The 12,212-nt window shown below is 42.5% G+C and overlaps 1 protein-coding gene across 1 annotated transcript in view; it reads right to left on the bottom strand.

Annotated features, from left to right (window-relative positions):
* The window catches only part of LOC115324993, a 45,326-nt gene extending 44,684 nt beyond the window's left edge, over positions 1-642 (bottom strand). The window contains exon 1 of the mRNA XM_029985689.2: positions 550-642. Coding sequence (XP_029841549.2) covers positions 550-642 — 93 coding nt within the window. The remainder of the gene's footprint in view (positions 1-549) is intronic.
* Between the last annotated feature and the right edge of the window lie 11,570 nt (positions 643-12,212).

Here is a 12,212-nt window from a genome sequence, read left to right as displayed (position 1 = left end):
AACTTTATAGACATGATACGCGGTTCGTAACAGACAGTATGCTTTTATCCGGGTCTGTTACTTGAGGTATTACACTGTTTTATTGTTTTGTCCCTATGATGTCCTGTAGCAGAAAAGCTGCGTCCTTCACCCACGTTAGCAGACCTTTCTGCGAACAATTTGCTTGGTTCGCCCGGAGAGATCCAAGTGATATTTCACGGTGACTACAATCCATTAATTGGGGAGCCTTCGGCATGTCTCAGTAACAAAAAATCGGTTTGTTAGTTCAATATAAAACAAAACAAAAACCTTTCAGACAACTTTTGCAAGAGAAAGGTATTGTTAAAAACTACCCTTATAATCTTCGTGCGCAATTCAACGTACCAAGAGCCGAGACGGAGGCTAAAGAAATTAAACAAACAAAACGTCTTTGATACTACTATGTTGAATACGAGCGAGCTCGCCTGCCTAGTAAAGTTGTCTCCCCGTGCAAACAAAAGACTTTCTTGTGCGACGATTCTGCTCACAAACCCGTTGTTCATCACGCAAACTGGTTATATGTTTTCTTACCTCGGTAGCGTTGGGAAAATCGCCTTCGCATAGGGTTATGCCCGCTTGGCTCTGACGCAAGAGCGTTATTCCGAGGAAAAGGGCAGCAAACATTGCGTTTCTCCGGAATCACAAATGGCGGTTTCCGCCTCAGAGAGTACATAAACACACACTAACGTTTGAGCAGTGATAAGGTTATATAGACACCTTTGAGCTGTGTTAAGGTTATTAAAAATACGCGGAGTTCCTTCTCTGAAGTAAGCGCCAGCTGGTGTGCCCTCAGTCAAGGAGAGAGAGAGAAAAAATTTTTCTTCCGTTTTCTTTGAGCATTTACTTTTTATTTTGCAAACATGAGGAAATCACCCGGTTGAACATACTTGGTTCCGGTGTCGGCTAAAATTTGGTATGATTGATTTAGACTGGACCGACGAATACGTTGAATGACCAGTCATGACCAGCAAAGGGAATTTTTTTTTTTTTTTTGTAAACCGGTTAATTCTAGTGATGCCAAAGGTCGAGATACTTCAGATACCGCGTTCATCGGCCGTATAGCAACGGCAAAACCCAATAGCAATTCGTCATCCGTACCGATAGCGGAACGCCTGTGTGTTTTCGTTATTATTTTTTGTGCAAAGGCGGAGTAAAACTTTTTGAAATGCCAGTAATTTGTGTTCGCCGCCTATTCACCTATTTTGTACGTCACGTTTATGCAAATGAATTCCGATAACTGGCATTGACTGTCTATTGACTGCATTCATTGGCCATGCACCAACAGCAAATATCAATACCAGGCATTCACAGTTTATTCGCCGCACCCATTGGGCATGTTGCTGCAGCGGATTTCAGTGACTGGCATTCCCAGTCTATCAACTGCATTCAGCGGTCATGTTGCAGGGGAGAGTGAATGGAATTTCTGTAGGGTTGTTTTCCCTTTATGGGGCCCATGTAGGAAACTATATTTCCCAGGAAGGTTTTGTTGTGCTGAACGTCTTGTTTGCATGATATCGCACTTTTATTATCTAGTCGGGGTGACATGCCCCTGCGTATTTTATTTTTGTTAATTTTTGAAATTGTCTGTTGTAAGAGAGTTTGGGCAACCCTATGTCAAGCTGGGGCTGATGCAAACATTTGTACAAGTCCTTTAGAAATATAAAACGAAATAAAGATTATTTAAGTCTTATAATTTTTATTAATATTATTGCTGATATTATAATCATTATAAATATTAAAAATAAGATAACTACTATTTACTACTAGTTACTACGCGCGATATCCTACGTCTAAAACAAAAAATCAATCGTGCCAGGAATGGCAAAAGACTTTTAAATATCAATGAAATGCGTACAAGACAGAAAGCTATGATTCGTCTTGCAAAACATAAGTATGACAATATAACTTTGCACACGTTCCTTAGGTAACTACCCGATAGGTTTTGGAGGACTTTGTCCCCGGCTTTTCCAAACTTATGGTTTCGGACAGATTATTTACGGATGACTCTGCCATCGCTGAATATTTCAACGATTATTTTTCGTCTGTTTTCACCTTAGATAACCGCATTATTTTTTGTCTAAAACTGTCACTCAAGCTATCAGTGTTACCCGATGTTTTTATCTCTCCCGAGGGACTGTTTTCAGCGTTGCTTAATCTTTCGACAAAAAAAAAAAAAAAAAGCTGCTGGTCACGACGGCATTTCAAATATGTTACTCGGTCGCTACGCAGAATGGTGCTCGAAATATTTTTATCTTATATTTAAAAAAATCATTGTCGGAGTCCGTTATTCGAGTAGAATGGAAAACTGCCAAAGTCGTTCCCGTTCACAAACCTGGATCTCATCTCTTGCCAGGTAACTTCCGGCCAATTTCTTTGTTTCCTTACTGCTCTAAACTCTTAGAGCACGTTGTTTTTTAAACATTGGGCACCGTATTTAGAAAATCACAACTTTGTTAACGTGAATCTAAATGGTTTTCGTCATGGCCTTTCAACCACGACGCAATTACTTGAAACTGTCCATGATTTTGCTGAAACACTAAATCGTTCCAAACAGGTTGATGTAATCTTTCTTGACCTCGCCAAAGTGTTTGACAGAGTGTCACACTGTAAATTGCTTATAAAACTAAATCGATCATGCAAAACGATATAATCTACACCTGGCTTGAAAATTACTTGCTAGAAAGAAAACTGTACGTCCAGATAAACTCTAGTGCATCCTCGTCAGTCCCTGTGCTATCAGGCGTTCCAAAAGGGTCAGTCCTTGGGCTTTTACTTTTTAAAATTTTTAGAAACGAAAACACTGCTAACGTTCCTGTGCGAGCACGTTTATTTGTGGACGATGTTGTTATATTAACTGAGGTAAATGATGTTAGTGACCAGATTTTACTTCACAGCTGCTTATCCAAGATCCACGATTGGTGTGACTCGTTGTAGATGTCACTATATGTTAACAAATGTGTTTGAATGCATATAACCCGCAAAACGAGTTTTCTTTCCTATAATTATTTTATTAACAATACTTTCCTAGCCTAAGCGACTTCCTATAAATACCTCGGTGTAGTCATTTCAAACGACCTGCGTTGGAACACCCATATTAGGTACATTGTTCCCAAGGCATTAACTAAGCTCTGGTTTCTCCGGCGAAATTTAAAAGCAATAAACCTCATAGAGTGTAAAATTAACAGCCTATAAAACGATTGTTCTGCCTATATTAGAGTATGCGTCCGTTGTCCGGGACTCATTTACTAAAACCAACATAAATTTACTTGAATCCATTCAGAGAAAAGGCTTGCGTTTTATATATAAAAACGTTCAGAAACAATACCCGGTTTTCGAACTATATGTGTGTTCCAGCATTAGCCCATTGACCCAGAGACGCATGTTTCAAATATTAAAATTTTTGCTCGAGCTACTAAACAACCGATTTAATATTGACACCTCTAAACACATTTCACCTGCTCTTCATAATTGCCCCACGCGAAATTTTCATTGTAGATCATTACAAAAATACAGCTGTAGGGTCGATGTATTCAAGTTCTCATTTTCCCCAAGGACCATCACGATTAGAATGCCCTACCCAGTCATATAATAGATGCTTCATCTGAGTCATTACTCATTGCTAACCTCCGCAGTTTCTGTAACTCCTGCGATTGACGGTATTTCTTGTAGGTTTTTTATTGTTGTTTTCTTTTTTGCTTTAATTTTTATTCAATACTGTATAATGATGACATTCATTGCCTTATTTACGTGCGCTAAAATGACTAGAAATGTATGCCTTTATACAACATTATGTACACCCTCCTACCACATCTCCCGAAGGAGATAGTAGTATCAATAAATAAATAAAATAAGAAAGGATTATTTTAAATGTCAATAGTTTGCATCCGCCGTTTATTTACTGCGTACAGCAGCCATGCTCATGCAACTGATCCCGATAACTTACCTTTCTCACCTATTCAACGCATTCAATAACCAGGTTCAAGCAGTGTATTACAATAACTGTAAGTCATTGCCTATTCCCCCCATTAGCAAGTTACGTTAAAGTGGTAAATTTCAACAACCAGCATTTGATGTCTGCGTATTACATTCAATGGCCATGTTCGATCAGTGGTTTCTGAATCACAGCGACTAAAGCCTACATATGGAATGTCTGCAGCTTTAGCGCGACAAGTGAACCTACTCTTGGCTTGTTTGCACGCTTATCGGTTATCTTTGACAAATAGAGCTGTTTCAGGAAACTCTTTTTTCTTCAGGCGTATAGTTTACCCCACATCTGCACTCTTAAGTGCTCGAACTTGTTTATTCAATTTCATGCCCAAATAGAAATAGCATTCCAATGTGATGCCCAACACCACGCGCCTTCCTGCGCCAATAGCCCTGTCACACACTGTATATTCATTTTCATAGTCAACATTGTGAAAAGAGCTATCACAAGCATTCTCGTGACTTAATTTTGGAATAAATTCGCAGAATATAAATTTCAAACAAAGAAAGCATTCTTCAGTTCTGTCTACGATAATCAAAATTTTCTAACTCTCGGGACCTTCCTGTTTCCAGTTAAATTGTAAGCTCTGGTACAATTCGGGTTTTAAACGATCAATATCTCAGGACCGTGATACCTCGCCAACACTTGAACTGGGACATATGAGGTATTACCGCATGCCATATTTATGGTTTTTCCAGCTGATACTTGTAAGTGTTTGCTGATGGAACCGATGACGATATCTCTTGACTAAATTGGTGGACAGACCGGCCTAAGACATGCAGACGATCTCAAATTTATATTTTGCAAAAACAAAGTATTGCTGGTAGAATTTACATCAGACAACCGCGACCTGACCTTTTTGCAAAGCTCCTCAGGACCCTGCAATTTCGTGAAAATATTGCGTACTGAGTAATGGGTATTAATTAGAGTGGGCCATCCTAGAGCTCGAGACTGTAACTGTGCAGCATACAGAATGGCATTATTCTGTATGATCATAGGCTAGTAGCAGAAATGCAAGTTGAACGCATTGGACTCTTTTTCGAAGTTCATCGGTCGAACTGAAGTTCATCGGTCAAACTAGAGTTACATTGACGGTCATTATCAACATGTTAAGGTGCTACGGAATCATGAAACGCCATTAAGGTTGTCATGGGATCTCTCCTCCAATATTGTACTACGAAGACTGGCGTGTTGACCGACCATGATTTATTCTTGCTTGACGCTGAAGTTGTAGTTCCTTCCATATAGAGCAGCACATTTTGCGGAAATTAAAGTGTACTTCTATTGCATCTGCTTGGTCTTTCTCGAGTGCAATGGCACCGCTCCGCTACCCACGTCTGGCTGAGAAATGTGCGCTGGGATCACTTCAATGACGTCCATATATAAATTTTCCATGTATTTTTTTCCGTAGCCAATTTATCGCCACTCACAAAGGGCGACTAGCCGTAGTTGGTCCAGCTATTTAGGCAGCGTAACCCGACTCACTAGGTTCCCTAAGTCTTGCCTTTCCAACGTTTTCTTAACCCTCTGAGTTTGTGATGCCTCTTCCCACATTCAACATTACTTCAAGCGTTGCTATCGCGTCCGTATCCTTCACTTGGTTCTTTGTCTGCTTCTGGAGCTATGTCACATGGTGAAGTCACCATTGATGATGAGTAATGTCCAGATTTTTGTTTTACCAAGAGCGTGTAGAGTTCACCACCACAGCAAACGACGTCCGACTGCTCAGAGCTCTTTCTCAGGTTTAGCACATTACACTGCCCTTACTCATTGTTCCGGTCCGAACGACAATAATCTGTCCCACTTTTCCGAAGATGTGGTGTCATCTCATTTAACTTGACTTTATTTCTCATCCCAAATCGAAAGCAACAGACAAACACGGCGTTGGTACTGGCTAATTCATGTTTGTCGTGCCACTCAAGAGTGTAATTTCATATGGCCGCTTGGTTGGCTTTATGGCGCAAGTGGTTGGTAAACAAAATAACAAAGTAATTTTGTACTACAGTGTGTACTCAAATAAGGTTAGATCTTCATTCGAAATGCTTTTAACTCAAATCTGTATAAACACTATAAATACAGTAGGTAAAGATATCTGTAACGACTAATTAATTGAAATAGTGGTTCAGCAGCTCTTCTCTTTCCCGAGATCAGCAGACCCTATAATGTACGCATGCAATTTTTATCCCCTTCCCCGCCCCCCCCCCCCCCCCCCGGGCATCGGTCGTAGATATCCCAGCCACCTCAGAATGCACTCCCCCCCCCCCCCCCCCCCGCAGAAAAAAAAGCATTAGGCTATGAATTTCTTAAATTTGCTCGTTTTTCTCGCCTCTGCGACTGCCACTGCGGATGAAAAGCTATCGCTTGTTCTTTTAGGTTGAGAACACGAATATTTCCAAGAAGTCAGTGGCGTAGCCACGGATTTTTTCGGGGAATGGAGGAGGGGGGGGGGGGGTTGAGGTGCCTGGGATGATCATGACTTGGGGAGCGGGGGGGGGGGGGGGGTCAAGGTGCATGTGCATAACAGAAGGTCAGCTGAATTATGTGTCTGCGTGGGGGTGGGGGGACGGGGTTGAAGCCCTATAAACACACCCTCCCTGGATACGCCATTGCAAGTAGTATATAGTCTTGGCATCCAAGACAGGAGTTGGCTTTCCCCGTGTACAGAAGAGCACATTTACCGATGCTCTAAATCCGCAAAAAACAGGAATGAATAAATCGTTTTTCTAGTATTTCAGCACTTCAAATGTGCTGAAATTCGAATCGGAACTGATAAAAAAATAAGACCTACTCGGTTATCCGTAATTACTAAAAAACCAGAACTGGAAACACGAAAGAAATGAAGACAGAACAACAACGTATTCCTTCCCCGTGTATACCAGTTATTTTCTTTGTTTTCTTTCAGTCAATATGTCTCACCGTCTCACACAAGCTCCCACGGGATCCAATAAAAATGATTCCCGGCTGCATTCTTGTTTTCCTGTGAGTCGGCAGTTCATGTCGGTAATGCGGTTTTTGCTCGGACGAGCGAGCGGACTTGAGAGGTGAGCGCTCATCCCTTCCCAATCGTCGCAGCAGTTAACGAGAAGTTATTTTCGGTCGAGACATTAAATCCATATTTAACCCAAGTCCATATTTAACCCAAATCTATATTTAACCCATACCTCGAGTGCCCTTGACGCGCCAAGACCGCGCCCTGACGTAACATAGCTGAGTTTGTATATAACGTGCGCGCTCGCCGAACGAATGAAACGTCCGCTCTTTATCCCTTGAGTCCGCTCTCCGCGCGCGGGTAACGACAGGAGCGCAATCACGCAGTAAAAAAAAATTGTCGGATTAAGGCAGTGGCTTTCCCAATCTCGGATTCTGTGCTTGGTGTCCTTGGTTCGTGTGTGCTGAGGTCTGCGGGGCTGCCGTGGATTTCGGTGGTAAATTGTATAGGCCCGTTTACACACTTGCATTTCACTACAACCGACTGAGACAAGACCGATTTTGAAGCCTCTTGGGACGCCTTACTACCAGCTCCGCAGCCGCACATCCGGTCATAAAAGACTTAAAAAAACATTTCTCGTCTCATTCGGTCCTACTCGGTTGCATGTGGCCAAACGGGACTTATATTGTAGGCGATCACGTATTCGAAATGTACCAAAGCTACCAGTGTTCAAACATTTCTACTTGTATATCGGGCACAAAGGATTTCTACAAAGCCCGATAAATTATTGTGGTGCCTTTCCAATTTGGCTGGGCGAATTAGATCTTGAGCTACATCTTCACCGAGCCCTTTCTTCTCATTGTTTGCTTGTGTGGTTCTTCTGCAGTGCTCGCATCGACATATATCTCGGATTACACCTTTCAATCCACTATTTTCATCGTAAGTGTACTGCAATTTACTTATTGGTGACGGCTGAAAGTTCTTCCACGGGTAATATTTCGGATTACCTCTAGAATTCGGAATTGCCTATTTTGCCGACTGCCAAAAAAGTAAGTTCGCCGAAATTCTACCTGCAGACACCTCCAATCGGCCTTTTGAAATCATGCGACAACGGCCGGTAAAATACTGACTTTGTAATTCTCCCGTAATTTTGTGAAAGCAAGTTCCATAGACAATGTTTATGGCTACAAATTTCACGTCTCGTCCACACTAACATTTCATAGGCACTCGTTACGCGCATTCAACACTGTAGAGACATTTCTTCGCGCGTATGTCACTGGGGCGCGTGTTCATCGTCCCGACCCACCCGCTCATTCTGCTTCGCGGCGAAAGTCGGCGGCGGGTCATTACAAAAATGTTAATCCCCCCCCTGGCCCACCCGTAATACACGCGATTCGCGGCGAAAGTTTAAGGTGATTCACTAAAAAAAAGGAAGCTAATTTGAGCTATTTATGAAATGGTCTGTCGATGGAACATCGTGAGTCGATGAAACTATCTGTCGATGAAGCGTCGCTGGATGAACTGATTGCTACCGGTCCGCCAATGAGAGACGACTTCCGGTAAAACTTCGGGCGAGTATTCTTCCGGCTGCCGTGTGACTAGGCACTACCCTGAATCACTCCGGTTCTTGTTTGCTTTGCAATATTCTCAGTTGTGTACAGTTTATAGGTATCTCTTCACATTTCATAAATCGCGTGCAAGCTCGTACTTGTGTAGGGAATAGGCTGTGTTTAATCAACTTCTTGATTTGAAAACAAGCCCTTATGTTTGTTTACTTGCCTTTTGACAAACACATCTGACGTGTACATATTTTAATGGTGTCTTTCGTGTTGTAGATAGTTCTATGAAGTTCGAGACGTCTTAAATGTGCTTGAGATGTGCAACCAGAGGTTCGACAACCTTCAGCTCCTACAAAGAATAGGCAAGGAAGCTCGCAATCTCGGCTCTGTATGTCATCTTCGGCGTGCGCTTTTTCACAGGATTTTTAAGTGGTTTGCTCTGAAGACCAATAAAATGGCCGTCTTACATAGGTACAAGGCCGTTTTTGCCGAAGGCAACATTAGATCTTGACCCGCAAGAGGTGTGCAAGAAATGTACAGGGTGCAATTATTTTATTTCGTGAATGCTGTTCCTTGCTTATGTTTTTTCTTCCACACTTCCTGACTCTGAAGAAACCTTTTAAAGATAGTAAGAAAATACTCTCTGAAATCACCACGGAAACTACTGAGTGGACCTGAAGGAATACTTCCGTAGGTCGACGTTATAACTCCCAGATGAACGTGAAAGAATGCTCCCGTGGGACCACGCTATAACTCCCAGATGGACGTGAGAGAATACTCCCCTAGGGCCACGTAAGAACTTCCAGCTGTATGTAAAAAACAACTCCCGTGTGTCCACATAATAACTCCCACGTGGATGTGAACAAAAACTCCCGTATAGGACCATGTAGCACCTCCCAGATATATGTGAAAGAATAGACCCGTAGGATCACATAAAACAACACCCAGATATATGTGAAATATTACTTTCGGGGGTGCCCTTAAGAACTCTCAGGTGGATTTAAAGGTATACTGTTGAGGGTCCACGCAAAGCTCCCATATGGAATTGAAAAAAAAAAAAAAACACTCTAGGGGGTTTGCGTAAAAGCTCCCACCGGGATGTGAAAGAATACTCCAATGGGTCCCTTATGGAAGTAATTAAATACTCTCATTGATCCATGTAAAATCTCCCGTACCGAAGGGAGTTATGTACTTACTCCCTTGCACTCCCCCCAAACTCCGGACTGCGCGTGAGTAAACTCTGAGCTCCCTTCCGGCGCACTCCCATATGGGATTGCGCTAGAAAACAAGTGATTCACTCCTTCCCATCTGCGTAAATTTTCGTGTAGTGTGAGGCATACCCTACTGAAAGGACCAGTATAACTTTTTGCTATCCAGATTATGGAACCGGAAATCTATCAGGATTCTATGTGGACTCAATCTGGATTTTAGGTTTTCAGAAATTATTTCTTTGTCTGCAATCTAGATGTCGGCTTTCCAGAAACAAATTTCCGGTTCTATAATCCGGATAGCGAAAAGTTATAATTCATTTATCGATAGGGTAAACATTAAATTGAAGAAAATTGTAAGGGTGCAGGCGAGCTGGTGAATATTAACCATGTTGAATTAACCTGAGACTGGGGTAGAGAGAAAACATCAAAACGTAGAAGAGAAAGAAAATAGACAGGACGACGTTTTGAGACGTCGTCCTGTCTATTTTCTTTCCCTTCTACGTTTTGATGGTCCCTCTCTACCCCAGTCTCAGGTTAATTCAACATGATTAAATTGAACTCATAACAATCAGTTAAATAAGGGAAATATTTTAGTACAATACGTATACGTTACTACAGCTCCAAAACGTTCATACGTCTGCGTACCAAGGTTCCTAAAAGGCTGTCGGAACAGAGCACAGCAAATGCCGTGATTGCATCAGGTGTACCGGAAGCGAAGGTTTTTTTCCAACTCGAAACCGCTGTAAAAAGTTTTTTTTTTTTTTTCTTTAGAGGGGAAAGTTATTTTTCGCTTCCGTCCTTGTGCAGCGGCTTGGAGCGTGCTCAACACATATGTCCAACCAGCACGCACACGCTCTGCTGGCTGTAATCAAGGCTTCCGCGGTTGTGGCCGGTCACTAACCTGCAAAAAACAACAAATGGGAGGAAGCGAGAGCGAGTAGCGGAGATGAAAAGACGTGCTGTTTGCGTGGTTAATTAATGTTTTCACTAAAAGATGAACGCGCGAACCGCAGGATTAATGTTTTATGAGAAGCGTGCGCGATTTTCTTGCTGTGCACGACATTTGCTGTGTATGTCTGTCGAGCACTTGAACTGGACGGAGGGACCAATGGGCCAGCACATCGCCATATGCCGCGGTTGGTCAGCGCCGCAGTTGACGCAGCCGGCGACGCTCCCAAAATCGGCGGGTGGTGATGTCCCGGCACATTCTCAGATAGCAAATATCGGCTTAAAGGGGTCTTGCAATTAATGTTGGGCTGGGATATATGAATTTAGATTTTGTATTTTACTAATCGCATATCGTTTAGTGGGTCAAAAGAAACAACCTGAAAAATCCAAAACCTGCTTTTTGATTAAAGAATTTTAACATATGGAGGACCTATTTCGTATCCCTTCACCTTCGAGAGCTCTCCGCCTTTTCACTGATACATCCGTGGTAGTCAAAGCACATCAGCCGACCCAAGCTCAGGCATCGGACACGAGCACTGCGTCACTCGGACGTATGCGCTCGTCAACAATCAATCCGTCGACGAAAACTTAGATTCGCGTTGGGTTCAATGAGTACCGTGACGACAATTATTATGTCTTACGAATGAGGAGTTTCATGCTGTCCAAGGTTGGAGCTTGGGGTCATCGCACAGGTGCCTAAGCATTTAACGACAACGTCATTTTTTATTTTCCTTTTGATTGAACGATTAAAGCTCAGGAGGAGGAAGCTGAAAATTAATTCCATGGTTCCTTTATGGGGGCAGGGAAAGAATATGACGTGGCCGCGAGCTTTCTATCTTTCGTTTCAAAATCGGCCAGCGAGAAGCGCAAGGCGTATCGCGCTCGTGACGTGAAGACTTCATGCACGGCCAATGGTACTACTGTAGTTGTGAGCGTTGCCGCTTGTTGGTGCCAACGCGTGACAATCTCTAAAGCCTCTTCATGGTTCAAAAGTAGCGCAAGGTGCGTCGATGCATGAGGCACGTGCAACGAGCAGTCCTTGGGACGATCATGGCGGCACAGCGCAGCGCTGAGCTAAATTTCAGACGCCATGTTCATTCCCAGAATGGGCGCGCGGTACGTGTCTCGAGCATTTCCACAACAATGAATGGCGCCACATTTTACCAGGACAGACGGGCTTTAACAATGAATGAATGAATGAATGAATTGGTTTTATTTAGACACTAGGTCTAGGGCAGCAGGGAAAAAGGCGGATGAACGCTGTCTGACGTGGCCCTATCACCCGTTTGCAATGCTCAGCAGGCGAAAACAAAAACAATAAACATAAAAGAAGTACAAGAAGATACAAAAGCAAATCAACAACAATCAACACAGCATATTTCGTATAGAGTTTATACAATCTTGAGTGCACTTAACATTTTGAAAATAAATGAAACATGTAATACAACTCATACGCAATGAAAATATAATCTAAAAGTATTTACTGAACGTGACATGACAGAAGGTACCGCTTTATACTAATTTTAAAAGTGCGTTTTGATGCACAATTTGAGATTATTTCC

Source organism: Ixodes scapularis, unplaced genomic scaffold (genome assembly GCF_016920785.2).
Source record: "Ixodes scapularis isolate PalLabHiFi unplaced genomic scaffold, ASM1692078v2 PGA_scaffold12__126_contigs__length_90152505, whole genome shotgun sequence".
Lineage (NCBI taxonomy): Eukaryota > Metazoa > Arthropoda > Arachnida > Ixodida > Ixodidae > Ixodes > Ixodes scapularis.
Note: the sequence above shows the minus strand (reverse complement) of the source record. Positions and strands in the feature narration are given on the sequence as shown.